A 26,445-nucleotide genomic window follows, 5' to 3' on the forward strand; every position below is an offset into this window, starting at 1 on the left:
CCTCCATTTCTTGAGGGGCAAAAAGGGCAAAAGGAGCAAAAGAATACTTGTAGAATTTGAGTACACAATCATAAAAACCACAGGAAACCCTGGGTACGTGAGATACAACGCTTCAGCAATGGCCCTGCCCACTGCACCAAAACAAAAAAAATTAAGCTTAAAGACGGGGATACTTGTATATATATATATATATACATACCTTATCTTTCTGTCGGGCAGATGTTATTTTCACCTACAATTTCTTCTCCGCCAGTTTGAAAAGGTCTTTCCATCTATTCCTTTGTTGCGTTTGCTCACTGATTGCTTTCGGGTTCACTGGGATAACACTAGTGAGTGAGATAGTGGGGCACTGGGGGCAGCTCTTAAGAAACGAACTGGCCCCACCTATGGGGTGTGTCCCACTACAATTTCTCTTATTGGTCACCAGGCAACGATATACTCTGGAGTAGAGAAGCGCTGTAAGCAATCAAGTCAGGGTCAACGACTTCAACTTCCAAAGCTTTCAGCAACTGAGAGCAAGGATTTTGAGAGCTAAAACCAGGATTTAATATATCGCCTTTTCAAGTTTGTTTTTTCTTGTCAGGCCCGCTTTTTGGCAAAGACAAACGATTGGAATGGAGATAAGGACCATTGTCAGTTGTTGGTGCGTTTGAGCGTCTGTTTTCTTCTCGCCAACCACCCAACCAATCCCGCCAAGTCCTACCGTACTCACAAAGAACTCCTGGGACGGACGCGCTCCACGATCCATATCATCGGTACCACGCAGCACTTCATTCCGGTCCTCGGCCTCAACACCAGCTGCCCACTCACCACGGCTGGGTAACATCTTCAGCATCAACTCAGGATGGCGGCACCCTCTGCTTCGCAAGTGAGAGCGCCTAAAGTGCCTGTGCTTGAACCTCTTGAGAAGGGACTCAACGAAATAGTACGCTTCTTTTCACAGAAGACCATGGCACATGTCTCTGTCTAACACAACCTCCAGCTTGTCCTCACCGGTAAGGCCTTCAGAGCAGCTGGCAAAGATCCCAAGAAGGGAACACCGCAAGAGACAGCCGCAGCCATCAACGCGCAGGTCCCGGCGGTGATAGGAAGATTCAACAATGCGCTGGATGATCTAGAGTGTGATCTCGTAAGTCAAGGTCTTCCAACCGCCAGTGGCCAATGAACAAACACTTAGCAATACCAGCTGCGAGCAAAAGCCGTCCTCCTTCGAGATCTGAATCAGTTGAAGGCAAGCCGGAAACCACCTCCACCGCCAAAGCAAAAGCCGGTAGCTCCTTCAGCTGCCTCCATCCCGCCGGCGCCTATGGAGTCGCCTGTCATGGCAAAGAAAGCTCAGGTCTTCAAGGGAAATATGCCAGGCTCCAGTCGACCAGCGTCTTCGCCTGTGGCTGTTCCTGTACATCCCACCAAACAGGAGAACAAACCAGTGGCACCCATTCCAAACATGGGGGGCATTGATCTCTCATCTCCCGAACTGAAGCACTCACCCAGTCCGAAAACAGTCCCCCGAAACAAGCCGGTGAAGAACTCACCGCAGTTGGCTTCAGTGGCTGCTGCTGCCGTTGCCGCAGGACGACCTGCCAGTGCTCCGCCCAAGAAGGAATCCAAGATCCTCCCACCGCAGATCCCTAGGCCGGGTACTGCGGCACCACAGTTTCCTTCGGGGCCTCCTACCATGCAGGCCAAAGCCGCTTCAGTCCCTGCTCGGAACATGTCCGCATCTCCAGCCATGGCGAACAGCACGCCTGTTGCTGGAGCGGCACCACAACAATCCCAGGGACTTCCACAGGCCAACAGCGACAACTTCTTCACCGATATGACCTTTACTGTTGCACCTTCAGCCGAACAGCCAGGTCAGCACCAGCAACCACAGCAAATCGATCTGACCAAGCTTGATGGTTCGAATAACTTTGGTGTGGGGTCCGGATCATCGACCATGGACGTTGACAACGAGATTGACAACTTGTTTGAAGACATAAGCATGAATATGGACTACAATTTGGAAGGAGGTGATTCTGCGGGCGATAACAGCAACTTCAACGACATGTACTTTGACCTGGAGGCCAGCAGCGGTGCTGCCACTTCGGGCAACAACAATAATAACGGCGGCGGCGGCAATAATCTTGGGCTGGATGATTTCGGGTTCCCTCAATAATGGGTGTTATGGCAGAGGCGCGGGGTCTGGAGTTGTTCTTTGAAGCGTTACGGCATAGCGAATGGATCAAACGGAAGTTGCAGGCAAAGTCGAATAATTCTTGCGGTCTGTCTTTTTAGTGGTGATATGATATTGAGTAGCACGATGATAAGAACATGAAATATATGCAAACGAATTACTACTTGCAAGTCAACCCTCAAGGCCCCTGAGTAACAACATGAAATATTTACAAAACGAACCACCACTTCCCAGCCAGCAACTCTCTAAGGCCCCTGAGTAACAGCATACAACCCCTGAATCTTTTGCCTGAACCTCTCATTCCTCCACCCCTTCCACTCCCGATCCATCAACCCCCACGTCTCGTCATAATCCACCGTCCCCTCCCTGATATAGTAACCCCCCTGGATAGCCCAAACAGCCCACTCGGCATCGTTCCCCTCGAGGTACCCCACCAAACAGTCCAAATACCTATGATCCTGCTCGTTGAGGCCCCCGTACTGAGAGTCGACCTCACTCCCCTGCATCCCAACCCCAAACTCGCTCATGATTAAAGGTCCAGTGTAGGGCCTGTCCTGCTCCAGCACAAACCCAGACCAGAACCCATACCCAGCCTTGACCAAGTCACAGTTTTTGAACGGGTCGGGGAATGTCACGGTGAAAGAGTAAGCGTGCATCTCCCAGACGTTTTTTCCCTCCCACCCGGAGGTGTCGAGCATTCTGGTCTTGAGATGCACCAGATCAGTTGACGACTGGGCGCCCCCGACGAGGATGAGCAAGTCTTTGTTTGCTTGATGGACTAGATTGCCCGCTCTCTGGATGTTGGCGTACCAGTCCCTTCTGCCGTTCAAGTCCTGCAGGAGAAACGCGCGAAGTTCGTTACGTAAACCGAGGCCGACGACGCCGGGGTGGGACTTTGCCCAGGTGGCCATGAAGGCTAGGGAGGAGAGCCAGGAGGAGGTGGAAAAGAAGCGGGAGTTGAAGGGGTTGTAGCCGGAGGCGGTGTCCCACCAGCCGTTGCCGTCGGTGAGGTTGCAGCACCAGGAGGCTTTGGAAACGTGGTTGTCGAGGATGGTGATTATTCCTTTTGACCAGAGGGTGTCGACTACGGCGGCAAAAACGTCGAGGGTGGTGGTGTTGGGGGTTATCCAGGGGTTTTTGGTGATTATCAGGGGGTAGATGTCGTTTATCAGGGCGGGTTTGGACTGCTGCTGGGAGACGGTGGTGAAGGAGGTGTGGACGGGGGTGGTGGGGCCGGAGAAGGTGAGGTCAGAGGAGAAGGTGAGGCGGACGCAGTTGAAGTTTTGGGTGGCGATCCAGGTGGTGATGTAGTCGAGGGGTTGGCGGTGGAGGCCCTCGGGGATGTTTGTCTCCAGATGGCCGGCCCAGTTGATGCAGCGGAGTTTGACGCGCTTGTTATTTGCGTCGAGGATCCAGCGGGAGGAGGTTGATAGGGGGAGGGGTGGGGGGGTTTTCACTCCCGGGGTTGGGGCTGGGTCTTGAGGGAGAGGGTTGGGGAGGGCGGATATGCCCGTGACGAGGGTGAGAAGGAGTGACAGGACCTTCATGGTGCTGGTTGAAGAAACAAACCTGCTCAGAGGAAATAGAAAGGGAAGCCTCAAAGGGTAGATATACCCTCCCCTGGACGAGTCAAGTCTTCCCCCGGTGACAAGCAACGGCTATTAGCCCCCTCTCGGTAGGACAGAGTATTATTCGGCAAAGCAATCAGTCTCTCAAACACCAATCATGAAAACCACCATCCAAAAAAACGAGTGGAAGGTATGAAGAAGGAATCGTGAACCACAAAAAGTCCAAGAACCCCTTACAACCTCGCCACCGTCCATACCACCCATCTATATACCCTCCCATCTCAACGAACATCCTCCCCTACACCACCCATTAGCCACCCCCTATCCTTTCCCTCCCCTCTCACAGGCTGGATAGGTCACCGGTCAAACAACCAATAACCAAACAAAACCCGGGTGGGTTACAATCTGCCATCAAAGACAGGGTTTCGTACCTCCGTGACGTTACCTACCTACCACCACCGCTCACCGCACACGTTTCCATCAAATTGATCCCCCAAACCCCATGAAAAAAAAACAATCATTCGGTAGTAATCAACATAGTCAAAAGCTGACTTTGTATGTTACCTTTCTCCCTAACCCCCTGCCCAACCCATCTGATTGGCCACCCATTAGATACGCACCTGTGACCAGGCTTTTCCTCTTCAACGAATAACAGCCCCACCCTCACATCCCAAACCCCTTGCAGCATATAAGGTCCCTTTCCATTCGTATGATTCCTTAAAACCCTTCGCTCCCCTAAATCTGCGAAAGAACGGGATCAATATTGCCACCATCAAGAAGGCAAAACGAGCTCTACTTGCTCCCGTCCGCCAGAGATTCACTCGGCGAAAGAGCAAGTCAGGCACAGCTATCTGATTGGTCGGATGAAAATAGTGTTGAGTTTTGGCACCCAAACGCCAACCACATGGACAACACTCCCACCATGTGATGATGCGGGGCTAATAACTTTCATATGTAAATGTGAGGCCTCAGCTGCGTGATGGCTTGTCTCGGATACCCATCTCTCTTGTGTTGTACAACAAACATCACGTCAAACCCGTCTCAGTCTGGTGACGCTTCAAGTCAAATGCTCATACACGGGAAAAGAAGGCCAGGAATTACAGGTCAGCACCCCGAATAATATTATTCCAAAATGCTACTCTCTCTTTCCCTCCAACTTCCACACCACAACATCTTCACCCTCTATCTCTCCACCCCAAACCTCAATCTTCATTAAACCCCCACCCATAAATATATACCTACAACCCTCTCATCATTGCTATGTCTGCGTCATAACGTCGTAAAGTGAAACATTAACAAAGTCCAAAAAACGAACGCACTTTCTCAACGCTATTACCAAAGCAAGCAGCCCGCCATGCTCATGCTTCTGTACCACCCCCCCAAAAAAAACAGCGATGTGTGTGCCATGCATGCATACGCCAAAACTATGTGTGCTAAGCCCAACCCCAAAAGTCTGTCGTGATGTGATGAGACAACAACTCCAGTCAAACTCAAACCTCTCTGTCCGAGACAAGAAAAGAGTGACTTGGCTTGTCTCATCGGGTATTCCGACAGTGTGAAAAAAAAAGAAGAATAAAAAAGAGAAACATGTCCAACGAACCAGAAACAAGGGTATCTATCCTTTTTGAAGAGCCAACCATGAAAATGAACACGAAAAAGAAAAAAAAGATTCAAGCAGCGGGAGGGGCGGGTGCTGGCGCTGCCACCTTGGCTTCGAGTTCCCTCCTCTTGGCCAAGAGGCTTTTGAATGCTCCCAGGCATCGAACCAGCGCCTCCTCGTCTGTCGCGCAAAACTTGTAGCTCTTCTCGTCCGTGATGATCTGCAAGCAGTGCTTCTTCGTCCTGCTCATGGGGTCGATATCGACCACGTTGACAATGTTGGAAAGGTAGGCGATGAACAAAACTGACGACTCCGAGTCGTCCTTGTAAAGCTTGAAGTTTCTGGGTCGCAGTACGGCCCATGACTTCTTCCACTGTCGCACACCTCCCTTGCTCCTCAAAAAAGACATCCACCCTTGCCAGATGATCCGGTCAGGGTCTTGCTCGAGATTGATGCCGCTTGCCTGGCTGGCACTAGGTACGGCTTGCGCCCCTGGTGCTCCTCCTCCTTGCGGCGCCTTGCTTGGTACGCTCGATGCCGTTGGGGGAGACTGGACGCCAAGACTCTCAAATGACGCTCCGTGAACCCTCTGGACATCATAATCTGAAAAGTCCGAATGCGATGCGAGCTCAGTTCCCGACATGCCCGAGGATTCCAGATGCGATGGCCGCCGCGGGGAGGGCCTGGCAAAGGTTCGTGGCGGGGGTTCGAGCGGCTCTGGGGAGCTTGATGCGAGCCGATCCATTGCGCTCGCAGTGTTCTGCGGATCTACTTCGTGAGTCGGAGAGGTGTTGAAGAAAGAAGGCCGTCGCACTGCCGGGCTCGCCAAAAACATCTCTTCCTCCTCCTCTTCTATCCTGGCACCCTGTCTGATCAGATCCACCCATTCTTGCGCATCTTGCTGAGACGAAGCCTGAAAGTGGTAGTTTTTGGAGGGCGAAAACAAGCCAAACACATTCGGGCGCTTGTTCTTGGGGTCTTTGAGCATGGCGACGGCAGTCAGATCTGCCAGGTGGATCTTGTGCCGGAGTTTTTCCTCTTTATCCGACTTGTAGATTGAGAGTGTGCTTGGGCGAAGGACGATGTAGCAAGTTCTCCATGTCTACACAATGCCTTGTTAGTTATCATGACACGCACAGTCCAAGTTCAATGGTCCACCTACCTTTGTCTTTCGCGCACGCTTCTGTACGTAACCACTCTTGATAACCCGGTCAAACTCGAAACTGCCATTTTGGTTGACTGGAGAGTAGGTGTCTGCAAGGCGGCTCATCAACCTGGCTGTCGGCTGCGGTGGGATCGCAATAGAGGTAGGCGGGAGCTCGACGTATTCGCGACGAGCCTCTTCTGGCTTGGCACCAAGCGACATGGTCGCCAACTGTGTCTGAACCTCGGCGGCCATGGTGTTTGTGCATGTAGATGAGAGGTAGTATCGAGCAGTGAGTAGAGGGTTGGTCGATCGATCGGGTTGACGGGAATGCTAAGCGAAGGACACCCTCGTGGTAAGAGACAGAATATATGACCGAGCCCGAATGACAGGTAGTCAAGTGGTGTGAAGGCGTGGACAGCGCAGGAGACAGCGGCGCAGGGGCTCCCGATGTTGCGATGCAGGAACCAACCGATCACAAGAAAAATAACAAGTCCAACACCACGAGTGGGTCACAGTTCCCAAGATGCGTGGAATGTCAGTGTCTTGTGCCCCAGGATTGCTTCACAAGGCGCGCACCGCAGGACCGGACGAGTCCGCTGGGCTCGTGCCGCAACAGACTGTGGGTGGTGAAACCGTCTGCAAAACTTGGGCGTTGCCAACCACCAGATGTTGTCAGGATGGCCTCCGAAGATGCGGCCTGTTTGTTATAGTCTATGTTAGCTGAGTCGTAGCCGCGCGCCGACGGTTGAAGCCGGCCAACTCGAGCTTAATGTGTTTCTCGGAACTCGTGAGCTGTTGCTGGGTCGGTTCGAAAAGACGAGGCGAGAATCTCCATCTGAATATACGGAAAGTACAGTTTTGTTTGTTTGTTTGGAAGGGCGGCGATATCAAAAGTCCAAAAACAAAGAAGACGAGACAAAAAGACGAGTGAGCGTGAGACTGCGACTGGGTTTCAGAGATGACGGCGGCTCTCCACCGTTGGCTTTTGTATTGCATTCCAGGGGCTGATTGGTGCATCGGTGGTGGATAAGCATCATGCCCGGGTGGGTCAGCGCCAATCTGCCGGCTGCCAATGTCGCCAAGACCCATCCGACAGGGCAAAAAGCTGGGGAAATGCTTCTTTTTCTTTGCTGATGGTGGAGGGGCTTTCGACATCATCGCGCTGCTCTGCTTCCATAATTACGTAGTCGAATCATGCTGCATACTGAAGCAGCAATCACGAGGACTGCAAATACCTACAGTATATACACGGGCAGACAGAGACTTATGCAATGCAGCCAGAAGAATGAAACGGTTTTCTCAGGCCGTTGGGGTGTCCCACCCAAATCCAATAGACCGGAGATGAGAAATGATGGACGAGAAATGAGGGGTGGGTTTCGGCCTCGGCGGAGATCACACTGTTCTCACGACAACACACAACTTTCCGAACCGACCGGTGTCGACCGAAGAAGGGAAGGTCGGTTCTGTCCGAGTTGGAGGGGGCGAGGCTTCCGATTGTTTGTGGAGATGCGTCTCATCGCAGCATCCGGAATGCCAAACGTTGCCGGGGAGGAGTCAGCCGGTCAGTGACAGTAAGAGCAAGACGCCATTGGCTGGCCGGACTGACTTTGAACCGTCAGTTGACTTACAAGTGACACTATCTACTACAAGATGCTTTTGAACGCCTTGCCTAGCCATCATGTGTGACTTGACACCCATCACTCAACGATAGCTCCAAGCTCACCATCATGGCCGCCTCCAAGTCCCATCCCAGGAGCCAGCAGGTGGCCGAGCAGGTTCAGGAAGAACTCAACGGCACCCCGTACAAGCTCACATCTCTTGAACCCTTGTCAGGAGGACTTGCCAATTTCCTCTTCAGAGGTCGTCTCACCAATCCGTTACCCGACTCGTCCCACAATGTTGCCATCAAGCATGGGGAGAGCTTCATTGCTGGAATGCCCGAAAGTGACTGGGTGATTCCCACAACTCGCTGCGTTAAGTTTCCGGCCGGTTTATCTACAACTCGATGTCACTAACACAGACCAGCAAGTAGAGGAAGAGTGTCTCAAAGCCGTTCAAAGCATGCCAATTCCAGAAGCGCCCTGTGTGACCCGGACACCCAAACTCTACTACTACAACTCGGATACCAACACTCAAGTCCAGGAATATCTCCCAGATGCCATCAGTCTCAAGGACTACGCCCTCAAGCACTTCTCCGCAGCCCGTGATGTGTCCAGAAAACCAGCATGTCTCGACATTGGCAAGAGTCTAGGCATATGGCTCCGCAGTTTCCACCACTGGGCAAATCAGTCAGAGCAGTCTGGTCTGCGTGGAGCACTAAAGTTGAATGCCAACCTCCAAGAACTGAGACACATGACGAATTACCAGACGTTGGTTAGTGATGTTGACACTTGTCCAGAGATACTCTCGGATGCAAAGGAGGTCTTTGAGAAAGTGGAAAAAATGGCAGCAGAAGAACGTGGGAGCGGGAAGTTGGAAGTCATACATGGTGACTTCTGGACGGGAAAGTAAGTCGATACCCAGCACCCTTGTGTCGGTCCCGTTGTTCACAGTATCCCCAGCACACTTCTCGCAGACCGGCCCCTTGAAGATGGCAAACGCCCAAATATCTTCATCGTAGACTGGGAAATGTGCCAGCTCAACGTCCACCCCCTTGATCTAGGGCAAATGATGGCCGAACTCTACGAACTATTCCTCTTCAAGGGCATCGAAGAAGGCAAGTGGATCATCGAGGGCTTTGTCTCTGGTTACGGCAACATCGACGACAAATTCGCCTATCGCATTGCCATCCAACTCGGCACTCACCTCATCGTCTGGGGATCTCGCGCCCAAGGCTGGGGTACAGAAGAGCAAGTCGCAGAAGTGATGGCGAAAGGCAAGGAAATCATTGTCAAGGCGTGGCATGAAGATCGCACGTGGTTTGAGGCAGGGGATTTGGCTTGTCTGTTTAGTGGCAGGTCGTGATCTGCGATTTCCGTGATCCGCGGGATGGTTTTGCCGGCGGCGGCTGTTGGGTGGTGATGGTGATGTGAGACGAGAGGGCAAACAGCCGCCTTTACCTCCATTTCCCGCCTTGGGAAGTCCGGATGGGGGAATGACGGCTCGTCGAAATTGGAGAGGCAAGTATGCAAGATTTTGACAAGACGGATTGGCTCCTGCTGGGCTTTGAAACTCTGGACGGCGAGTCTCGAGAGGCCGGCTCGGTCTGCAAAACACGGCGGATTGGAATTCCGAGCGTTCCGGAATGGCATCAATGATCTGGCCTGTTGGTTCGTCTGGGATTGAATAAAGACTGTTGCCTCCTTGTTGTATTATGGACGTTGCGTTCATCTTTTCGCTGCTACTGGTGATGCCATATGGGCTCTGAATTGGTTTCCACCCATTGAGTTATCTCTTTTCACTCGGCTTGGAGTGATGATGCAAGCCCGCTGGCCTCCATAAACTGATCAAAGCACATAGCATCTGGGCCTCTAACCAATTCCAGGACTGAAGGGTGTGTAGCCGCAAACAATGGCACCGCGATCCTCTGGTAGGTTGAGCTTCTCTAATCCCTTTCTCAATCGTTTTGACATATCATAGGGATCCTTCAGGCTCCTCGGGTGGTTCTTGTGGTGGTGTTTCCAATGCTCAACTTTATTCTCTACCGTGAGACTTTTTTCTCCAATACCCCTATTGGGTTATGCTCACACAAGCAGTAATCCTCTCCCTTGGCTGCAGCAGCACCTCCCTTAGCGACATCTCCCCAGTCATAGCCCGCACCGACAGTTCAATAAACATCGGCGGGCAAGACATTGTTGTCGACCTACGAGTTGGCTTCTATGGTACCCCATCTCCCATCCTATCCGTCCCATCAACTCTGATGCTCACCTCCGTCATAGGAATATGCCTCGGCCCACCCCCCCTCTTCTGCACCTCCTCCTCCAGCATCCTCAACTCCAAGCGCGAATCCGACCTCGCTCGCTCCATCCCGCTGTCCAAAGGCGGCGGAAATTTCGCCCTCGCCGGCCTAGCCCTCAGCCTCCAGTCCAGTTTCATCGTTTTGTCTGGCTTCCCACTTCTACTCTCTCTCATCGCCTCGATACTGGCCAACATGATCCAGATATACTTCTCCTCTCAGGGCATGATCGAACTCCACGCCAAAGCGGCCTTGTGGGCGAGAAGTCTCGACTGGGCGGCTGCTGCGGGGGCAGTGATGGGGTTCAGTGCCTATCAGAGCATTGTTGCTGCTGCGCCGAGGTTGATAAGAGTGTTGATGTCGGGGGCGATGGTAGACATTAGCATGGGAGGGACGGCAAGTAGTTTGTTTGCTGGGGTTGTTACTCTGACGATTCTTGGGGCGGTGATTAACACATTGTTGACTGGGGGGGATGTAGGTTCTGATGCTTTTGTTGCTGGGAGGACCATGGGGAAGCAAAAGACAACGGCGGGAGGGCAGGTGGGTGATAGGGAGAGGATGTCGAGGATGTTTATGAGGAGGCCGGCGTATGAGGTGTTTCCTTGACTTTGGATGGTGAAATAGCACCGGAAGTTCTTAAGCGACCAAATCTAGTGCTCAAGACAGAGACAACAGTGGGAGAGGGTTGGATCCCCTATTCGTCCCAGCGTGCCCAGTCATTATATGAACCCTAACCCTATCTCAGATGAAGTTCAAAAGGCAAAACCCTGGATGAACTTTCGGTGACTCAAGAACACAAGTGAGATGGCAACCTGAGATATTACACACAAAGAACCAAGGGAAATCCGATCCAGGCTCAGCATTCGGCAGTTCAACTCATTTGAAACGATTTATTTCGACTTGCAAACCGCAGTCCCCCGTGAAAAATGACGACGAACTCGACAGCGGGGTCATCACCCCAGCTCTGTACAAAATGCCGTACTCAGGAGGCTACGCATGACCAGAGAAGTCACGCCGTATGCGTGTAAGTATTTTTTTCTCTCTTCACAAAACCGGTTGATCAAACACTAACCATTCCCCCCCAGAGACTGCTTCACAAAATTCATCAACACCAAATCCGTCAAACAGCTCGGCATTCTAGGCAAAGAGACCAAACCCCCCATCATCCCCAACCCATCCGGCTCCGGCCCTCCCCAAATCGGCACCCGTCGCTACCTTCTCGGCCTCTCCCTGGGCGTCTCCTCCACCTGCCTCCTCCAGCTCCTCCACGAAAACTGCCAGTTCCAACTCTCAAAAGGCCGGCCAGCCCCCTTTGAGCTAACAGTCGTCCACATCTACAACGACACCTTCACCACCCCCTCCACCGCCGACTCTCTCCTCCTTCCACACAAAACCCGCTACCCAACATTCACCTTCCTCTCACACCCTCTATCATCCTCCCTCACCCTCCCCTCGATAGACTGGCCCTCTTTTCTCTCCGCCCTATCCCTCCCCCCATCCCCAGTCCCCACCTTACCAACCCTCCTCTCCTCCCTGCCCCCCTCCCAAGCCTCCCAATCAGACATTATCAGCCTCCTAACCCGCCACATCCTCCTCTCCCTCACCCTCTCCACCTCCAGCCAGGCCCTCCTGTTAGGGCACAGCACCACCGCCATCGCCGAATTAACCCTCTCCCAAACCGCCAAGGGCCGCGGCTTCTCCCTCCCCTGGACAATAAACGACGGCCTCCTCTCCCTTCCCAATCTCTCCCAACCCGTTTTGGTGTTCCACCCCCTCCGAGACATCCTCCGCAAGGAACTAGTCGAGTTCACCAAGCTCACCTCCCCGCCTTTGACGGGACTGATCCCTGACGTGGAAAAGAGCAACAACCCTGAGGCTCATCAGGTGCTGAACCACAAGGATTTGAGCATCGAGGAGGTCATGACGAGGTATTTTGCCGATGTGGAGAGGAGTTACCCCAGTGTGGTTGCCAATGTTGCTAGGACGAGCGCGAGGTTGGTGAGGATATTTGATGAGGACAGAAAGGGGTGTGGGCTTTGTGGGATGCCGATGGATGGGGAGGGGGATGAGAGGTGGAGAGGGGAGCTGGGGGAGGGGGATGTGGGCGATGAGGAGGGGGAGACGGAGGAGGGGGAGACACGGAGGAGAGAGGGGAGGAGGTGGTTGTGTTATGGGTGTCAGAGGAGTGCTTTGGGGTAGGGTACTTGTTCAGCCACCAGATATGGAAGGAGAGAAAAAAGCATCAGTAGAATGAGATCAAAAAAAGCACCAGTAAAAAGAGATCGCTGGTTGACACGATCTCTGGTCATCTTTTCCCCGTCCATCCGTCCCCTTTTGTCTTTATCTTATGTACACAATCGCTTTTGTATAGAGAGATTGCCCCCCCCCCCCCAACCCAATCCCCCAGTCCATATCCACACACAATGGTATCAACAACAACAACAACAACACGCCATGATTACCCCCACCAAACTTTGACAAGTGTATCAACACAAAACCCCGCTCTCCGCTCTATCCCTGACGCCCAAAGGGCAGACAGGATCAAAAACACAGCAAATATCCTCCAGCCCAGCCAAGATTCCAGAAATCTCAAAGACGACGGGGGGGATTGATCCATGAGGGGCGTCGAGTGTAAAAATGTCTTCATTTTTCAAAAAAGTCACCACCACCGCCCATCCACAAACAACCAACCCATTGAAGGAAAGCTCGCCCGCCCAAAAAAACAAAGCCGAAAAGATATAAACGCCGTATCTAATGCGGGAAAGAAAAAGAGAAAAAAGAAAGCAGAAACAGGATGTAAGCGCTAAAATCATGCCGTCTAAATCGATTGTGTTTCTGGTGGCGAGAGGATCCTCTCCTCGAGCTTCTTCATCAACTTGTTGGTCTGCTCGGCCAAGCTGAGCGTCAGGATGGTGTGCGGCAGGATCCTGGCCAGATGTGGGAACACGCCCTTGTAGATGGCGAAGAAGCCCTCCGTCTTGATCGTCTTGGCCAGGCAGTCAAAGACGCCCTTGTAGAGGTTGCCATTCTGGTTGTAGAGGCGGGACATGATTGTGTCTGTGTCGAATCTCATAGTCAGCATTGGCTTTGCAAGGGGGAGATCTGCAAAGAGGGCGGAAAAAACATACCAGGAGGATGCATAACAACACAAACCACAAACCCACTAGCCGTACTGCTCGCCAGATGCAGCGGCGCCCCCTCCTCCATCCCAAGGTGCTTCTGCAACCTCCTCTTTGCGAAAAAGTACGTAGGCAGCTGCACCGAGCTCCCAAACCCCGTCCTGATCATCGCCGCCCCAACACCCCTATACAACCCCCTCACCCCCTCCGCCCTGAAAATCTGGCTCAACCCATCCAGCGCATTCCTGTACCGATGCTGCGTCCCCACCGGCAAAAAAGGCGAGAAGCTCTGCAGCCTCGTCTTGACCAGAAAGAACGGGCTCCCCGCCGCGGCGCCCATGATACCAGACGCCGCGCCGCAAAACATGTTGATGCCCAGGTTCTGCTTGGCCGCGTCGTTGAGTATCAGCTTCGCCAGCCCGGCGCGCATGGGCTCATAGAAGCCTAGCCGGCAGCCGTTGAGGAGGACCTGGTAGATGTAGGCGCACCCGATGCCGCGGTAGATGCCCCGGATGCCTTCGTTTCGGACAATGACAGAGACGCCGTGGAGGGGGCCGCGGTAGTGGTGAGGTTGGTGGCCTTTGGTCTGGAGCTCGCCCTGGAGCTGCATGCGGATCTTGACTGTTTCGAAGGGGTGGGTGGCCGTTACGGCCCCGCAGGCGGCGATTCCGCCTGCTATGAAGGCGCTTTAGGACGGGAGGGGACATGTTAGAGCTCTCTTTCTCTCTTGTGAAGTAGGTATGTGTATGACGGAAAACCTACCCAGCTGTTGTCGACATTGTGCAAGAGAGTAGTGTTGGGCTATCTTCTTTTGTGCAGAAGCTCTACGAAGTGTTGTCTGACAACAAGTTTGACCGAGGGGTAGTGGTGCTTGGTTCGCGGTTATAATTATTTCACGGCTTGAAGCGGCCAGCGAACCTGGTAAGAACCAATGCCGGGTCTGGTGCCGGTTGTCGGAGCCCAAATACTTCTCGGTGCTGCGATTCCTTAGGGAAGGGGGGACGCGGGTTTAACGAGGGTCGAGGTCCCCGGGTGGCAGCACCACTCTCTCTTGAACTTCACGATAGGTACAAAAGGTCGCGGGTAGGCTTGGGATGTCGGGGAAAAGAGTAAATGAGATAGACTGATACTAGGACCTTTGAAAAACGAGCGGATGAAACAATGGGGACTAGGATAGTGAGAGGACCGCTTATACCCGGAACATCGTCTGGACTCACACGCTGACTCGATTATGGTTAAACTGGGACTGCGTGTCACTGTGTCACCGTGTCACGCAATGCTGCTGGGGGTTTCAACTGGGAAGGTACAGCTGTACCTATCCCGGCAGCTCGCCCCGAGTACCGGGATGACCGGCGAGATGGGAAAACTGCGGAGTCGGAGCTCAACAGGAAGGGATTTCGCGGGATTTGTTCCTCGCTGTCAGTCTTCGCGATGCAGGGTCAAAGACTTGGGAGCTCCGGCTTTCGGGGAGGGATGGTGGGCGGGTGGACGGCTGTCGGACGGTTTAATCTGGGGAACTGGGAACCCTGGCCTTTGACAGGTGTGGATCGCAGGGCCGCTTGCGGTGTGGGGAAGAGATGAACGTTCGGTGTGGTTGTACGGTACTCCGGGTTAGGGTTTCTCCAGGACTGATTGGCCAATGCTTGCTGGTGCACAAGCCCGCTGCCAGCCGGTCAGACACTCACCGCCTTTATTTTGACCGCCTGGCAGAAACCGGGCAGTTGGTGGGGCCCATTTGTCGTGCTGCTCAACTGCGGCCGTGTTTCTGTACTCGGTCAGCCATCAAAACATCAGTTTGCATACTCGTCTGTACGTCGCGTTCGCTACATCCAAACATATTTCACCATGGCGCCCGTACCGATGGACCTCGACGACGCGTCTCCTGCCTTGCGGGGTCTAGGTGGTGTGAATGGCCCTCCCACTGCACCAGTCACCGAGGTGATTGCAAACTTCAGGCCAACCAAGCTGTTCAGTCGTGAAGACATCGAGGACAACAAGTCGAATCCTTACATTCTCTCGATCGATTTCGACGACCCGGGTGAGCTTTGCATGACCTCTGAGAGCGATAGGACGATTCAGATCTACAATGTCAAAGAGGGTCGACATGACAAGATGCTCATCAGCAAGAAGTATGGTGTGAAGCTTGCCAAGTTCACCCACACAAGTTCAAGTGTCATTTACGCCAGTACTCGCGAAAATGGTGGGAATCACTGCCGCCAGACTACCCAATGGCTTCTAACAAGTGAGAACAGACGCGATCAGATATCTCGCAACCCACGACAGCTCCTTCATCCGCTACTTTGACGGCCACGAAGGCGCCGTGACCTGTCTCGCCATGCACCCGGGCACCGACAACTTTATCTCCTGCAGCCTTGACAACACGGTTAGGTTATGGAACACCCAAACCAAGAACTGGACTGGTACACTCTATCTCAACACCCCCTACCTGTCGGCGTGGGACCCGTCGGGCCAGGTGTTCGCGGTTGCTAGCCCTAGTAGCGGAAGCATTCTCCTCTACGACTATCGCAACTACCATAAAGCGCCGTTCTCGACGTTCGACCTCGTCAAAGCCAGAGGGCCCACCGATCCAGAAATGGCTTTTAGGGGATGGACGAAGCTGGAGTTCTCCAACGACGGGAAGCACATCCTTCTTGGGTCGCGAGGCAACGGCCATTTCCTGCTGGACTCGTTTGACGGCAGCCTCAAAGCCTTCCTTAGGAAGCCCAACGGTGGTACAAGACGGCTTGCCGCCGGCGAGAACGACGGCGGACACGTGGAAAGCAGCGGCGAGTGCTGCTTCACCCCTGACGGTCGCTATGTCTTGAGCGGTGGAAAATCAGACTTGTTGGTCTGGGACACGCTCATGACACCAGACTCGAAGCAAGTTTTAGAGCCGGCGCATATTTTGGAAGAGAAGAGAGAGGCAGCCGTGGTGGCGTACAACCCGCGGTACAACATGATTGCGACGGCAGACCAGGAGCTGCTGTTTTGGCTTCCAGACCCCCCCAATTCGTAGAAAGAAAAGTATGGGGTGAAGTCGGCAGACGAGTATTTCTTATGGCAGGACAAGATCCCTTGGGACGACAATGTTCCAGAGGATGGTTAGGGGCGTGCCATTTTTTATTTATTTTTTGGTTGTAAAGTAGCAGTTATGATACCCATGGGATATTTCGGGCGTATTGGCGCGGGCAAAAAAGCTTTGTGGACAAAAGTAGTGTTGTTGAATAATTTGATTTGGGGTTATCTTTTGAGCATTATTTTTATTTATTGAGCTGCTGAGACATCGATGCTGTTTGAAGTTAGGGGAAGAAAGCTCTCCAAGCGCCCCGCATTTTAGTCCAGCCAGTTTGGCCCCACCGGAAACTGTCGCTCAAGGTGTGGACATTCACCGATGACACCCAATTATCGAAGCTTGCGACCTTGTTTGATCATTCAACCTTGACGACACGACCTCTCCCAGTCGCAGCGCGTGCGTAAATTGATTTTTCCTGTCCCCATTTAACTTTTTTCACAAACTACGCGCTGCGAACCGAGTGTCAGAACAACACCGTCAAGATGCCCTACTACTCCAAATCAGAAGACTGGCTGCATCACTCCTCCCTCTTGCTCGCCGCTCGACCTACCACCGTTTGTCTTCCCCCCTCCCCTCCCCCCCTCTTTTTTTTTTCCTGTTTATTGTCCCAACTAATTTTGTGGTATGGCAGACAAGAATATCAACAAATTACCACCTCTCCCCCGCCCGCCGAACCCCCAAGTCTGCCACGCCCGAGCGGGTAGTTGAGGATGAGAAGAGGGGAAAGAGGGGACACTTGGTGATCACGACGTTTGACCCAAAGAGCGGGGTTAGTCTCAAGTACAAGACTAGCAAGGCGCAGGAGGTGGGGAGGTTGGTGCAGATGCTTGGAACGTTGGCGGGGAGGGCGGCTGGGAGGGAGGAAGAAAGGGGGGTGAAGAAGGAGGAGGGGGATGTGGAGATGGGGGAGGCGGCGGCGGACGGGGGAGCTGGGGAGGGACAGGGGAGTGGGATTGCTATGCCGGTTGTGGCTGCTGCTGAGAAGCAAGTACCGCAGGTGGGAGGGGCAGGTGGTGGTGGGGGGAAGAAGAAGAAGAAGGGGAAGAGGTAATGGGTGGGGGGATGATGAGGGAGGGTAGGGGGATGATAAGGGAGGGTAGGGGGATGATAAGGGAGGGTAGGGGGGATGATGAGGAAGGGGACGTCAAGAGGTAACCGCAGAGTCGAAATCATTAAATATAATAAAGAAACCAGCCCAAGAGTTTCAAAGGGCCACACAAGACGGTTGAACGCGTGTGACTGTTGGGAATGGGAAGCATTCGTTAAAGGCGCAGGGTGCGAGCAGGAGAGGACTATCAAGATTTCTAGACAAAATGGGCAGCATCAAGTCGTGGACAACATGGGTGAACGCCAGTCTTTCCCACACGACAACAAAAATGGCATAGTAACAACCGAGACATCAAAACTGGACACAATCACATTCGACACCAAGATATTTTATGCGAGAAACAGTGCAGTGTAATCCCTTCATTAGATGAGGTCCTACTCATACAATCCCATACTACTTATGTATGTCTCTTTCCTTCCCAAATATCCCACCTCATACTCATGAGGCATCCATCATCCATCCCTAAAAGAACCCATTTCGTTCTTTGTTTTGCGCGTTCAGCAAAAACAAAACTCCAGACGCCTTTCAATGATTTGGAAATCCACGCCTGCCTACCGTAACCCGTAACAAAAAAGTCTTTGTTGTACATGACCTTCAGGGGATTACTATCCAACATACAAGGTTTGTCCGCCCGCTCCGCCTGTGTGACGTTATCCTTCTGTCTATACCAGAAGTTTATGAAAAGAAGAAAAAAAGAAATGCGTGGAGGGTATTAGTCGTTATAAAAAGATAAAAAGAGCAGAGAAATCAGCAGCAGCGCAAATGACAAGACGTTCAAAAGTCCTCGTCAAAGGCAAAGTCGCCGCCGTTCTCGTTCTTGCTCTCCTCAGCAGACTCCTCAAACTTCTTGGTGCTGTTCATGACACCGGCCTTCTGGTACTCGCCGACACGCTTCTCGAAGAAGTTGGTCTTGCCGCCGAGGGAGATGTTCTCCATGAAGTCGAAGGGGTTGGTGGAGCGGTAGATCTTGTCGTTGCCAAGGGCGACAAGGAGACGGTCAGCGACGAACTCGATGTACTGCTTCATGAGGTTCGAGTTCATGCCGAGCAGGGCGCAGGGAAGAGCCTCGGTGAGGAACTCCTGCTCAATGGTGACGGCATCGCGGATGATGTCCTCGACGAGCTGCTTGCTGGGTCTGTTGTTGAGGTGAGAGAACAGAAGGCAGGCAAAGTCGGTGTGGAGACCCTCATCACGGGAGATGAGCTCGTTGGAGAAGGTGAGACCAGGCATGAGGCCGCGCTTCTTGAGCCAGAATATGGAGGCGAAAGCACCACTGAAGAAGATACCCTCAACAGCAGCGAAGGCAACAAGTCGCTGGGCGAAGGAGGCATCCTTGTCGGAGATCCACCGAAGGGCCCAGTCGGCCTTCTTGCGGATGCAGGGAATGGTGTCGATGGCATTGAAGAGGTAGGTGCGCTGAGATGGCTCCTTGATGTAGGTATCAATGAGAAGGGAGTAGGTCTCGGAGTGGATGTTCTCCATCATGATCTGGAAGCCGTAGAAGCAGCGGGCCTCGGGAATCTGGACCTCGGCACTGAAACGCTCGACAAGGTTCTCATTGACGATACCATCGGAGGCGGCGAAGAAGGCGAGGATGTGGGAGATGAAGAACTTCTCGTCATCGTTGAGCTTGTTGCTCCAGTCGTGGAGATCCTTGGAGAGATCGATCTCCTCAGCAGTCCAGAAGGAAGCCTCGGCCTTCTTGTACATTTGCCAGACCTGTAAGGGTTTTAATTAGTACGCGTGATCCAACTTGAGAACGCGTCAAAGTCGCGTCACATACCTCATGGTACTTGATGGGGAACAAGACAAAGCGCTGAGGGTTCTCGGTGAGGAGCGGCTCATCGAGGAGCTCTTGCTTTGGTTCTGGGGCAGCGACTGTCTTGATCTCCTCCTTCTTGTTCTCAAACTTGGCATCCATCTCGGCCTCGAGGGTGGTGAGGTCGGCATCGAAGGGCTTGTTTTCCTTGTCGGATGGGGCAAAGTTGAGCTTCTTGACGGGAGACTCCATCTTGAAGGCGTCAATGGCGGAAGCAGCCTGCAAAAGTAGAGGATGTTAGCTTTGTGGACGCGTAAAGTAGCTGACGCGTGGAAAGGTAGCTAGCTACTGACCTGCTTGGAAGGTGTGATTTCGGCGGCCATTGTGAAGATAGTTGAGGGCTGAAAGATGGGAGGTGCAAAGGCCACAAGAAGAAGAAATAGCAGAGGCAATTGCTGAGTGACGACTGTAGCGGGATTGGGAGAGTTGTTGTGAGTGTAGACAAAGAGAATTTCTCAAGCAAAATATGGGCGTCGCGAATTCTCTTAAATGCTGCACGTCGGGACGCGGCCCACTTTACTAAATCTGCATGGCAGGGATACGCGTCGACACGCCTATAGTCTCTTTCCAGGGTGGCCCAGGCACTTTGTGCGGCGTCACTGATGCCCTCCATCAACACCAGCCTCTCATTTGGTTGTTCCAAGAGGGGCATCACCGGGCAATCCCACCAGTCCCTTGCTCCCTGTTCCTAGTCGGCCCTCTCGCTCTTATCAGATCCATCATCAACCGCGCCATTCAATGCCTGTTCCAGCGGCCTGTTGGGTGGGCGTTTGTCAGAGTTTATTTATTCGGATGCACGTTGCAACAATTTCACCATGGACCCCACCATGACACACTCGGGCCCATCCTGCCTGGAATTGAACCAGCTGGGCTTCCACTTCCAAGAATCCAAACACGCGAACTGTTCGCAGCTCCGACGGGTCCCGATCTGTCCTCCTGGAATCGGCCTACACTGTGGTTCCCCTGTTGCAACTTGCAAGACTTTGACCCATCCTGCTGTTGCACCGTGAGCAGCCATGGACCTCTCTGGGCAGAGGTGGGGTTGAAAAGATTATCAGATGGGATCCTTGACCAGATCAAACTGGGAGACGCGTCAAATCGCGTCTGTCTCGCGGCTTCATTATTAATTGATTTTGACCCAGCCCTGTCCCCGGTCTTGGAACATTGAGACCTTTTCTCGAAGAATACACATTCCCGCTGTCTCGCAGACGAGGAAAACTATTATTATTCAAATGTCCTTTGCCTCTGGGTATCCTGATGCAGTCTGTTTCCCAAAACTCCTCGCTCATGAAAAGCAACAAATGAAATATAAAAACACATCGCTTCAGCATTGCCCTCCTAGCACCATATCCAAGCGGCCCCTGACACCTCCTGACGTCACCTGGGCAACTACACTATCTCCGACCAGCCTTCCCACGATTGTCTCTGGGGTCCTTTGGTGTAATCTGACGACCCGGAAGGCCTCCCCCGATCGGAGCTCGCGGTGGTGTAAGATTCCTCACGGGAGCTACCGGTGCACTTTGCGGGGCCGCTGTCATGTCCCCTGTCTGCCGTCCAGAGTGTGCCGGCGTTACGGCGGCTGGAGTGGCAAGCGATGGTATCGTACCCGTTCTTGTGACCCCGGTTTCGACATCCCGATCCCCCTCGGCCCCTGCAAGTTCGTCCGGCATCTCGACAATACTGCCCGTCTCTGGATCCTGAACGACACCAGCCTGGAGTGCCTTTGCCTTTTCCGTCAAGAAAGCGTCGAGCAGCCAGGCATTCTTCGTGTTGGCTCGGTAGAATACGTCCGCGATGTCGCCAATGAGAGGGATAAAACCGATTGCCAGATCGAGCATGATGTTGGTGAACATCATGCCATACAGACGCTTGGGAAGACCACCATCGACCTTTGAGGCCTTCTTGATGAGAGCAAGAGCCATGAGGAAATCTGCAAAGTCGCCAATGCTACAGAACATTTGTTAGCCCATGTTTGGTCACACAGAGACAGCTGCTGGTATACTTACACAGGAATCAAACCGATGATGGCGGACCAGCCGAACCGGATGGGGATGCAGCAACAACTGAACCCCATGTCCCAACGATAGGCTCTTCGGCGGATCTTTCTGAGAATCTTGGCGTCATTCTTGGAAAGCCCTTGGGGAATAGGTCTTTCCTGAGTCTTGTACTTTGCGACCTTGCCGTTCTTGTAGACCGGGACTTTTTCGAGGTAAGGGTTCTCCGAGTTGGTATTTGTCTTGTCCTTCCCCAGCTTCTTGAGTGCCTTCTTCTCCAGGATTTTGATGGCCACGTTCATGGTGATTTGCGGTGATCGATGTCGATCAAAAAAAAATTCAAAAGAATGTATATGAAATAAAAGAATGGAAACAAAACATACAGAGCACGAGAAACACAAAAAAAATAGAGGCCGAGAGTTGATATAAAAGTCGACGCTTTGTTGCGGGCTCCGGCGGCTGTCAAATTGGCCTCCAGCTGGTTGTAAGTGAGGTATTGGTCGCGGCAGGCTCTTTGTCGGTTTCAGGTTCGCGCTTGTCAGACCCAAGTTGGAAACACTTTTGGCGCCAGAGTCAACGAACCAGAGGGTCGGGGTGTTGGTCTGGTGTACTAGAGAGACAAGAAGCGACAAGGTCAAGTAAAAAAGCACCAGCTGGACCGTGGCAGCTCCCGTCTTGCTTTATGTCTGCTGGCTGGCCCCATGGCTCAACATCTAGCCCGGTGCATCAAACGTCTTCTTGTTTCCGCGTGATGACGTTCTTGGGCGACCTCCCTGCAGCTTCAAGGTGTAACCCCTGCTCAGCGTGCCCGTGTGGCGCGGGACTGCCACACACTTGTGTGTTGTGGTTGGCCTCTTCCAGATGCACCATCTTGTGCGGGGAGGGGCATTGCACCGCCACATCCGCTCCTGGCAGAAGCTTAACTGGAGCAGGATGTGGCGTTGAATCCCTGGACTGGTGGGGTGAATTGGGCTCTAGCCACAGTTGGGTTCTGTGAACATCTCCAGTCTGCGCCAGTGGAGACAAATCACTGCCGTCCACGTCTGCACACGTCTCTCCCCATCCCATTCAAGATTCCATGGTTGACCCGCCGATAGCGTTTGTCGACAGCTCCCACCCAATTTGGCCACCACCTGAGCCTTTTCTCTCACCTGCCTATCACTGCTTTGCTTTGTATCTTTGCAAATTTTCTCTTGCTTGTCCAGTCTAGACTCTGAAGCGCACGCATTGCCTTGCGGTGGGGAAACTCTTACCTTTGCGATTTGGCGGTCCAAGCCTGAACCTGCCGAGCCAGTCCCCCAGCGAAGCCCTCGCCAAACAAACACAAATCGATCGACCAGAAACACAGACCACTTCCTTACCTCACTCCGTACCCGCAAACACCTCCGACCTAGAACCGCAAAGTAGTTCCCACGCAACCTGGACTGCCTTTTGCGCTGTTGCTGCCCTACAGACGACCACCCCTCAGGAAACCAGGCTGTTGATATGCCACACCACAGCACACTGTCATGGCCGAAAACAAGATGCAACTCGAAGATTGTATGTATCTTTTTTGGTACCGCTCTATTGGATGACACCTGTTGACCTGTTTGCCCAGGGTTGGACGACCTTTGTGTCCGATTCATCATAAACCTGCCCAAGGAGGATCTGTCATCCGTGGCCCGAATTTGCTTCCAGGTCGAAGAGGCACAATGGTTCTACGAAGATTTTATACGTCCGCTGGACCCTACACTCCCGTCGATGTCGCTCCGAAGTTTCTGTCTTCGAATCTTCCAGCACTGTCCCCTGCTGGCCTCCTTCTCGGCTGAAAACCACATGCGAGCGTTCGAGGAGTTTCTCCAGTACAAGACCAGAGTTCCCGTCAGAGGAGCTATCCTGCTGAATGAGGCCATGGACTCGACTGTGTTGGTCAAGGGCTGGAAGAAGGGCGCCAACTGGAGTTTCCCCAGAGGCAAAATCAACAAGGACGAGGATGACTTGGACTGCGCCATTCGAGAGGTCTACGAGGAAACAGGTTTCGACATCAGGGAAGCTGGGCTGGTGCCTAGGGATGATGAAGTGAAGTACATCCAGATGTCGATGCGGGATCAGCAAATTCGACTCTATGTTTTCCGGAATGTGCCCATGGACACCAACTTCCATCCAAAGACCAGGAAAGAGATCAGTAAAATTCAGTGGTACAAGCTCTCTGAGCTTCCCGCGTTTCGGAACCGCAAGGGGAATCAACAGGATGATGCCGCTGCGGCTTCGAATGCGAACAAGTTCTACATGGTGGCTCCTTTTCTTGTCCAACTCAAGAAATGGGTCCAACAGCAAAAGCAGAAAGACGCAGCCCGCGGATCGCATGTACCTGTCCATATTCCTATCGAAGAACCTCTCACAGAGGATGACCTCGGTACCCAGACAGAGCCTGTTGCTGGGCCCACGGAGAGCATCGAAACCATTGAAGGGGCGACGGCTGAGCTTCAGCGTCTTCTCCAGGTGCAGCCTCCCCCTAGTGGGACACATGTGAACCCGCACCCTGCTCCGGCGGTGACAGCCAACAAAGGGAACGCTCTGTTGGCCCTTCTTCAAAAGAATACTGAGACCGAGGCGGCTCATCTTCCTCAAGGGTATCACGAGCAGCCCCAGCATTATCAACAGCTGCCCCAGCAACATCACCAACAGCCTCCGCAGCATCAACATCAGTATTACCAGCAGCAGCAGTACGGTAACCAAGTCCCGCACACGCCGTTGGAGCTCACTTACACGACTGCTCCGGAGCCGCACACTCCGCACCATCATCATCCAACCAACCGGTTACCTGTACCACCTAATCAGCCGCCGCCCAACTTCCCTATCCAGCCTCACGGGAATCAAAATGTCTCTCAAGAATACTTTACACAACAGCGGGTCCCCCACCAGATGCCTACCCAGGCCTACGGGGATAACTCGTACATGGCTGGCCCGCGTCCAGTGCAGAAGGAACCCGTTCTTCTCCACCCGCAGCCGTTGCCCCCCCAGGTTCAGCAATCACTTCTCACCAGAAGCATTCTTCAGACTCCCAACATTCCAGAGACTGCTCACCACAATGGTATGCAAGCGCCGCAGGGAAGCCACCATTCGATCCCGGTTCAGGGGCAAGATGGAACTGGTTATCAGAATCAAGGAGCACCTCGAAAGGCTGCTCCTCAGCTGACACATCATCACATGTCTCTTCTGAATGCTTTCAAGAGCAATACCTCCCGTACACAAGAAACAACGCCGGTGGCTACCCCTCAAAGCGATGTCGCTCCCGCGGGACAGCAGCACGCTGGCTATCATCCGTCTGGACAGGGCTGGCCCAGTGCTCCATCCCATACACAAGCTCCCAACCCAGCTGCGCAGTATTTGCCGCACCACGCGGCGAATGTTCCTCAGGGTTATGGTGAGCGGTATGGGCCTCAGCCGCAGCATGCAGTGGCTCCACAAGTGTCACAACACGCCGCCGCAAACCCAGTTGTGGCCCCAAGACCGCCGCAATCAACGGAGTCGCACCGCTCGGCGTTGTTGGACATGTTCAAAAAACCAGGCCGTGGAAGTCCCCTAAGCAACGAAATCACAAGATTTTCCATCAAGTCGGACGGTGGACGGCCAGGATATGGGTCCAATAATAGCCAGCCATATGGCGGACCTTCCAATGCGGAGGCCATCGCCCGAGCTGCTGAAGCCAATGGTGCTCCCGTCCAGATGAATCCAGAGCTCAACCTTCCATACAGGGCCGTTCAGATCCTCACTCGGCCCAAGCAGCCCGAGTCGGCCCAAAGCAATGACTCGATGGACTCGCAAATCCATCGTCTTCAGAGACGCTTGAGCCCCCAGAGGAAGGATGCCAGGAATTCAGGCTCTGGTCTTCCGTCTCCGCGGGACCGCTCTTTGTTCCATCAGCTTGACCAGGAGACGAAGAGGTCCCCCCAGCTCCCGCCAGCCCAGGCGGCCAGCCTTCCATACGGTCAGCCTCAGCCTCAGCGCCAGTCGCCGTACGCAAGTCCTACTTTCCCGCCTCAGCAACCTGTTGCTCCGCCCCAGCAACTGCAGCAGCATCAGCAATATCAGCATCATCAGCGTCAACCTAGTGGCAACGCGGACCAGAAGCAGAAGTTGCTGTCGCTTTTCGGAAAGGCACAGCCCTCGCCCACTGGGCTTTCGGCCAACGGCAAGATGAAGGAGTCCATGGTGTATGATCAAGTCCGCTCTACTACTCCCAGATCGAGAGTTGCGTCTCTTGCGTCACAGGGCAACGCCGGCGGCATGGCTCCGTCAGTCACAGGCGTGGAGAATGTCCATGCAACCAGCAACAGTAGTCGGGTACCGAGCGCAACCAACTCTCGCCGGGGCAGCCAGACACCCATCTCCCCGGCCGATCGGAACTTTTTGCTTTTGTATTTGGAGTCGGTGTCTAATCAGGCGCGCTCCCAAACATAATATCTGGGTTTGAAGTAGGGCATATGCTGTTTTTCTGTTTGTTCTTGGGGACTTTTAGTGTAAAGGGATTTTATATGGTGGTGAGGATTTTTGTGATTTCTTGCCAACAGCAAATGGTGGTTGTAATTTGGACCGGTGCATACATCAAAGCGAAATTTCCATCAATGGTTTACATTATTTGCAGCGGTTGCTGCACAAAGGTGCTTATGAAGCAGGCTCTTGCTAGCTAGCTACTTAGGTTATTGAAAGGATACATGTATTATGATGACTCTGGTTCTGGATGGTGTTTGGGTCACTTTCTCAGTATAGTGAGTTGGCGGTTGTGTGATCATTTGGCTGTGTGTTGGTGTCGTGAGGCACGCAAGAAAGTGGTCTGATGTTCTAGTTGGAGAGGGTGTGCTCCCCCACGTAGAACAGACCACCCCACGAGCTTGGGGTTTGCTTGGCTGACCCCCCTTTTTTTTTGGGGGGGAGCGGGCTGAAGATGAAGTCTCGCTGTGATG

At 53.2% G+C, this 26,445-nt stretch overlaps 12 protein-coding genes across 12 annotated transcripts; 7 read left to right on the forward strand and 5 right to left on the reverse strand.

The window, feature by feature from the left end:
* The first annotated feature begins 418 nt into the window (after positions 1-418).
* QC762_711000 (uncharacterized protein) lies at positions 419-2,358 on the forward strand. The gene is made up of 3 exons (XM_062893950.1): positions 419-925; positions 983-1,129; positions 1,187-2,358. Exons 1-3 carry the CDS (start codon positions 845-847, stop codon positions 2,156-2,158), a joined length of 1,200 nt encoding a protein of 399 aa, XP_062739804.1. The 5' UTR covers positions 419-844; the 3' UTR covers positions 2,159-2,358.
* Positions 2,359-2,421: 63 nt separating this feature from the next.
* QC762_711010 (uncharacterized protein) lies at positions 2,422-3,723 on the reverse strand (the record flags this gene model as incomplete). The annotated part of the gene is made up of 1 exon (XM_062893951.1): positions 2,422-3,723. The coding sequence occupies one exon, from the start codon at positions 3,721-3,723 to the stop codon at positions 2,422-2,424; it is 1,302 nt and encodes a 433-aa protein (XP_062739805.1).
* Positions 3,724-4,926: 1,203 nt separating this feature from the next.
* On the reverse strand, positions 4,927-7,936 carry QC762_711020 (uncharacterized protein). The gene is made up of 2 exons (XM_062893952.1): positions 6,507-7,936; positions 4,927-6,446 (listed from the first exon to the last, which is right to left on the reverse strand). The coding sequence occupies exons 1-2, from the start codon at positions 6,741-6,743 to the stop codon at positions 5,415-5,417; spliced, it is 1,269 nt and encodes a 422-aa protein (XP_062739806.1). The 5' UTR covers positions 6,744-7,936; the 3' UTR covers positions 4,927-5,414.
* QC762_711030 (uncharacterized protein) lies at positions 7,855-9,455 on the forward strand (the record flags this gene model as incomplete). The annotated part of the gene is made up of 4 exons (XM_062893953.1): positions 7,855-8,062; positions 8,142-8,464; positions 8,517-8,998; positions 9,053-9,455. The coding sequence occupies exons 2-4, from the start codon at positions 8,219-8,221 to the stop codon at positions 9,453-9,455; spliced, it is 1,131 nt and encodes a 376-aa protein (XP_062739807.1). The 5' UTR covers positions 7,855-8,062; positions 8,142-8,218.
* Positions 9,456-10,001: 546 nt separating this feature from the next.
* Positions 10,002-10,992, forward strand: QC762_711040 (uncharacterized protein; the record flags this gene model as incomplete). The annotated part of the gene is made up of 3 exons (XM_062893954.1): positions 10,002-10,020; positions 10,071-10,136; positions 10,187-10,992. 3 exons carry the CDS (start codon positions 10,002-10,004, stop codon positions 10,990-10,992), a joined length of 891 nt encoding a protein of 296 aa, XP_062739808.1.
* Positions 10,993-11,178: 186 nt separating this feature from the next.
* CTU2 (Cytoplasmic tRNA 2-thiolation protein 2) lies at positions 11,179-12,670 on the forward strand. The gene is made up of 2 exons (XM_062893955.1): positions 11,179-11,410; positions 11,472-12,670. The coding sequence occupies exons 1-2, from the start codon at positions 11,313-11,315 to the stop codon at positions 12,583-12,585; spliced, it is 1,212 nt and encodes a 403-aa protein (XP_062739809.1). The 5' UTR covers positions 11,179-11,312; the 3' UTR covers positions 12,586-12,670.
* Positions 12,671-12,786: 116 nt separating this feature from the next.
* OAC1 (Mitochondrial oxaloacetate carrier protein) lies at positions 12,787-15,088 on the reverse strand. The gene is made up of 3 exons (XM_062893956.1): positions 14,268-15,088; positions 13,515-14,191; positions 12,787-13,443 (listed from the first exon to the last, which is right to left on the reverse strand). The coding sequence occupies exons 1-3, from the start codon at positions 14,282-14,284 to the stop codon at positions 13,205-13,207; spliced, it is 933 nt and encodes a 310-aa protein (XP_062739810.1). The 5' UTR covers positions 14,285-15,088; the 3' UTR covers positions 12,787-13,204.
* A 170-nt stretch (positions 15,089-15,258) lies between these two features.
* On the forward strand, positions 15,259-16,800 carry QC762_711070 (uncharacterized protein). The gene is made up of 2 exons (XM_062893957.1): positions 15,259-15,705; positions 15,758-16,800. Exons 1-2 carry the CDS (start codon positions 15,351-15,353, stop codon positions 16,519-16,521), a joined length of 1,119 nt encoding a protein of 372 aa, XP_062739811.1. The 5' UTR covers positions 15,259-15,350; the 3' UTR covers positions 16,522-16,800.
* A 50-nt stretch (positions 16,801-16,850) lies between these two features.
* QC762_711080 (uncharacterized protein) lies at positions 16,851-17,629 on the forward strand (the record flags this gene model as incomplete). Its single annotated transcript, XM_062893958.1, has 2 exons — positions 16,851-17,132; positions 17,210-17,629. Exons 1-2 carry the CDS (start codon positions 17,061-17,063, stop codon positions 17,627-17,629), a joined length of 492 nt encoding a protein of 163 aa, XP_062739812.1. The 5' UTR covers positions 16,851-17,060.
* A 349-nt stretch (positions 17,630-17,978) lies between these two features.
* Positions 17,979-19,828, reverse strand: RNR2 (Ribonucleotide-diphosphate reductase (RNR), small subunit; the record flags this gene model as incomplete). Its single annotated transcript, XM_062893959.1, has 3 exons — positions 17,979-19,405; positions 19,470-19,724; positions 19,799-19,828. 3 exons carry the CDS (start codon positions 19,826-19,828, stop codon positions 18,461-18,463), a joined length of 1,230 nt encoding a protein of 409 aa, XP_062739813.1. The 3' UTR covers positions 17,979-18,460.
* Positions 19,829-20,124: 296 nt separating this feature from the next.
* Positions 20,125-25,942, forward strand: DCP2 (mRNA-decapping enzyme subunit 2; the record flags this gene model as incomplete). Its single annotated transcript, XM_062893961.1, has 2 exons — positions 20,125-23,038; positions 23,097-25,942. The coding sequence occupies exons 1-2, from the start codon at positions 23,008-23,010 to the stop codon at positions 25,940-25,942; spliced, it is 2,877 nt and encodes a 958-aa protein (XP_062739814.1). The 5' UTR covers positions 20,125-23,007.
* On the reverse strand, positions 20,900-22,236 carry QC762_711100 (uncharacterized protein; the record flags this gene model as incomplete). The annotated part of the gene is made up of 2 exons (XM_062893960.1): positions 21,512-22,236; positions 20,900-21,452 (listed from the first exon to the last, which is right to left on the reverse strand). Exons 1-2 carry the CDS (start codon positions 21,799-21,801, stop codon positions 20,900-20,902), a joined length of 843 nt encoding a protein of 280 aa, XP_062739815.1. The 5' UTR covers positions 21,802-22,236.
* Positions 25,943-26,445: the final 503 nt, after the last annotated feature.

Source organism: Podospora pseudocomata, chromosome 7, assembly GCF_035222375.1.
Source record: "Podospora pseudocomata strain CBS 415.72m chromosome 7, whole genome shotgun sequence".
Classification (NCBI taxonomy): Eukaryota; Fungi; Ascomycota; class Sordariomycetes; order Sordariales; family Podosporaceae; genus Podospora; species Podospora pseudocomata.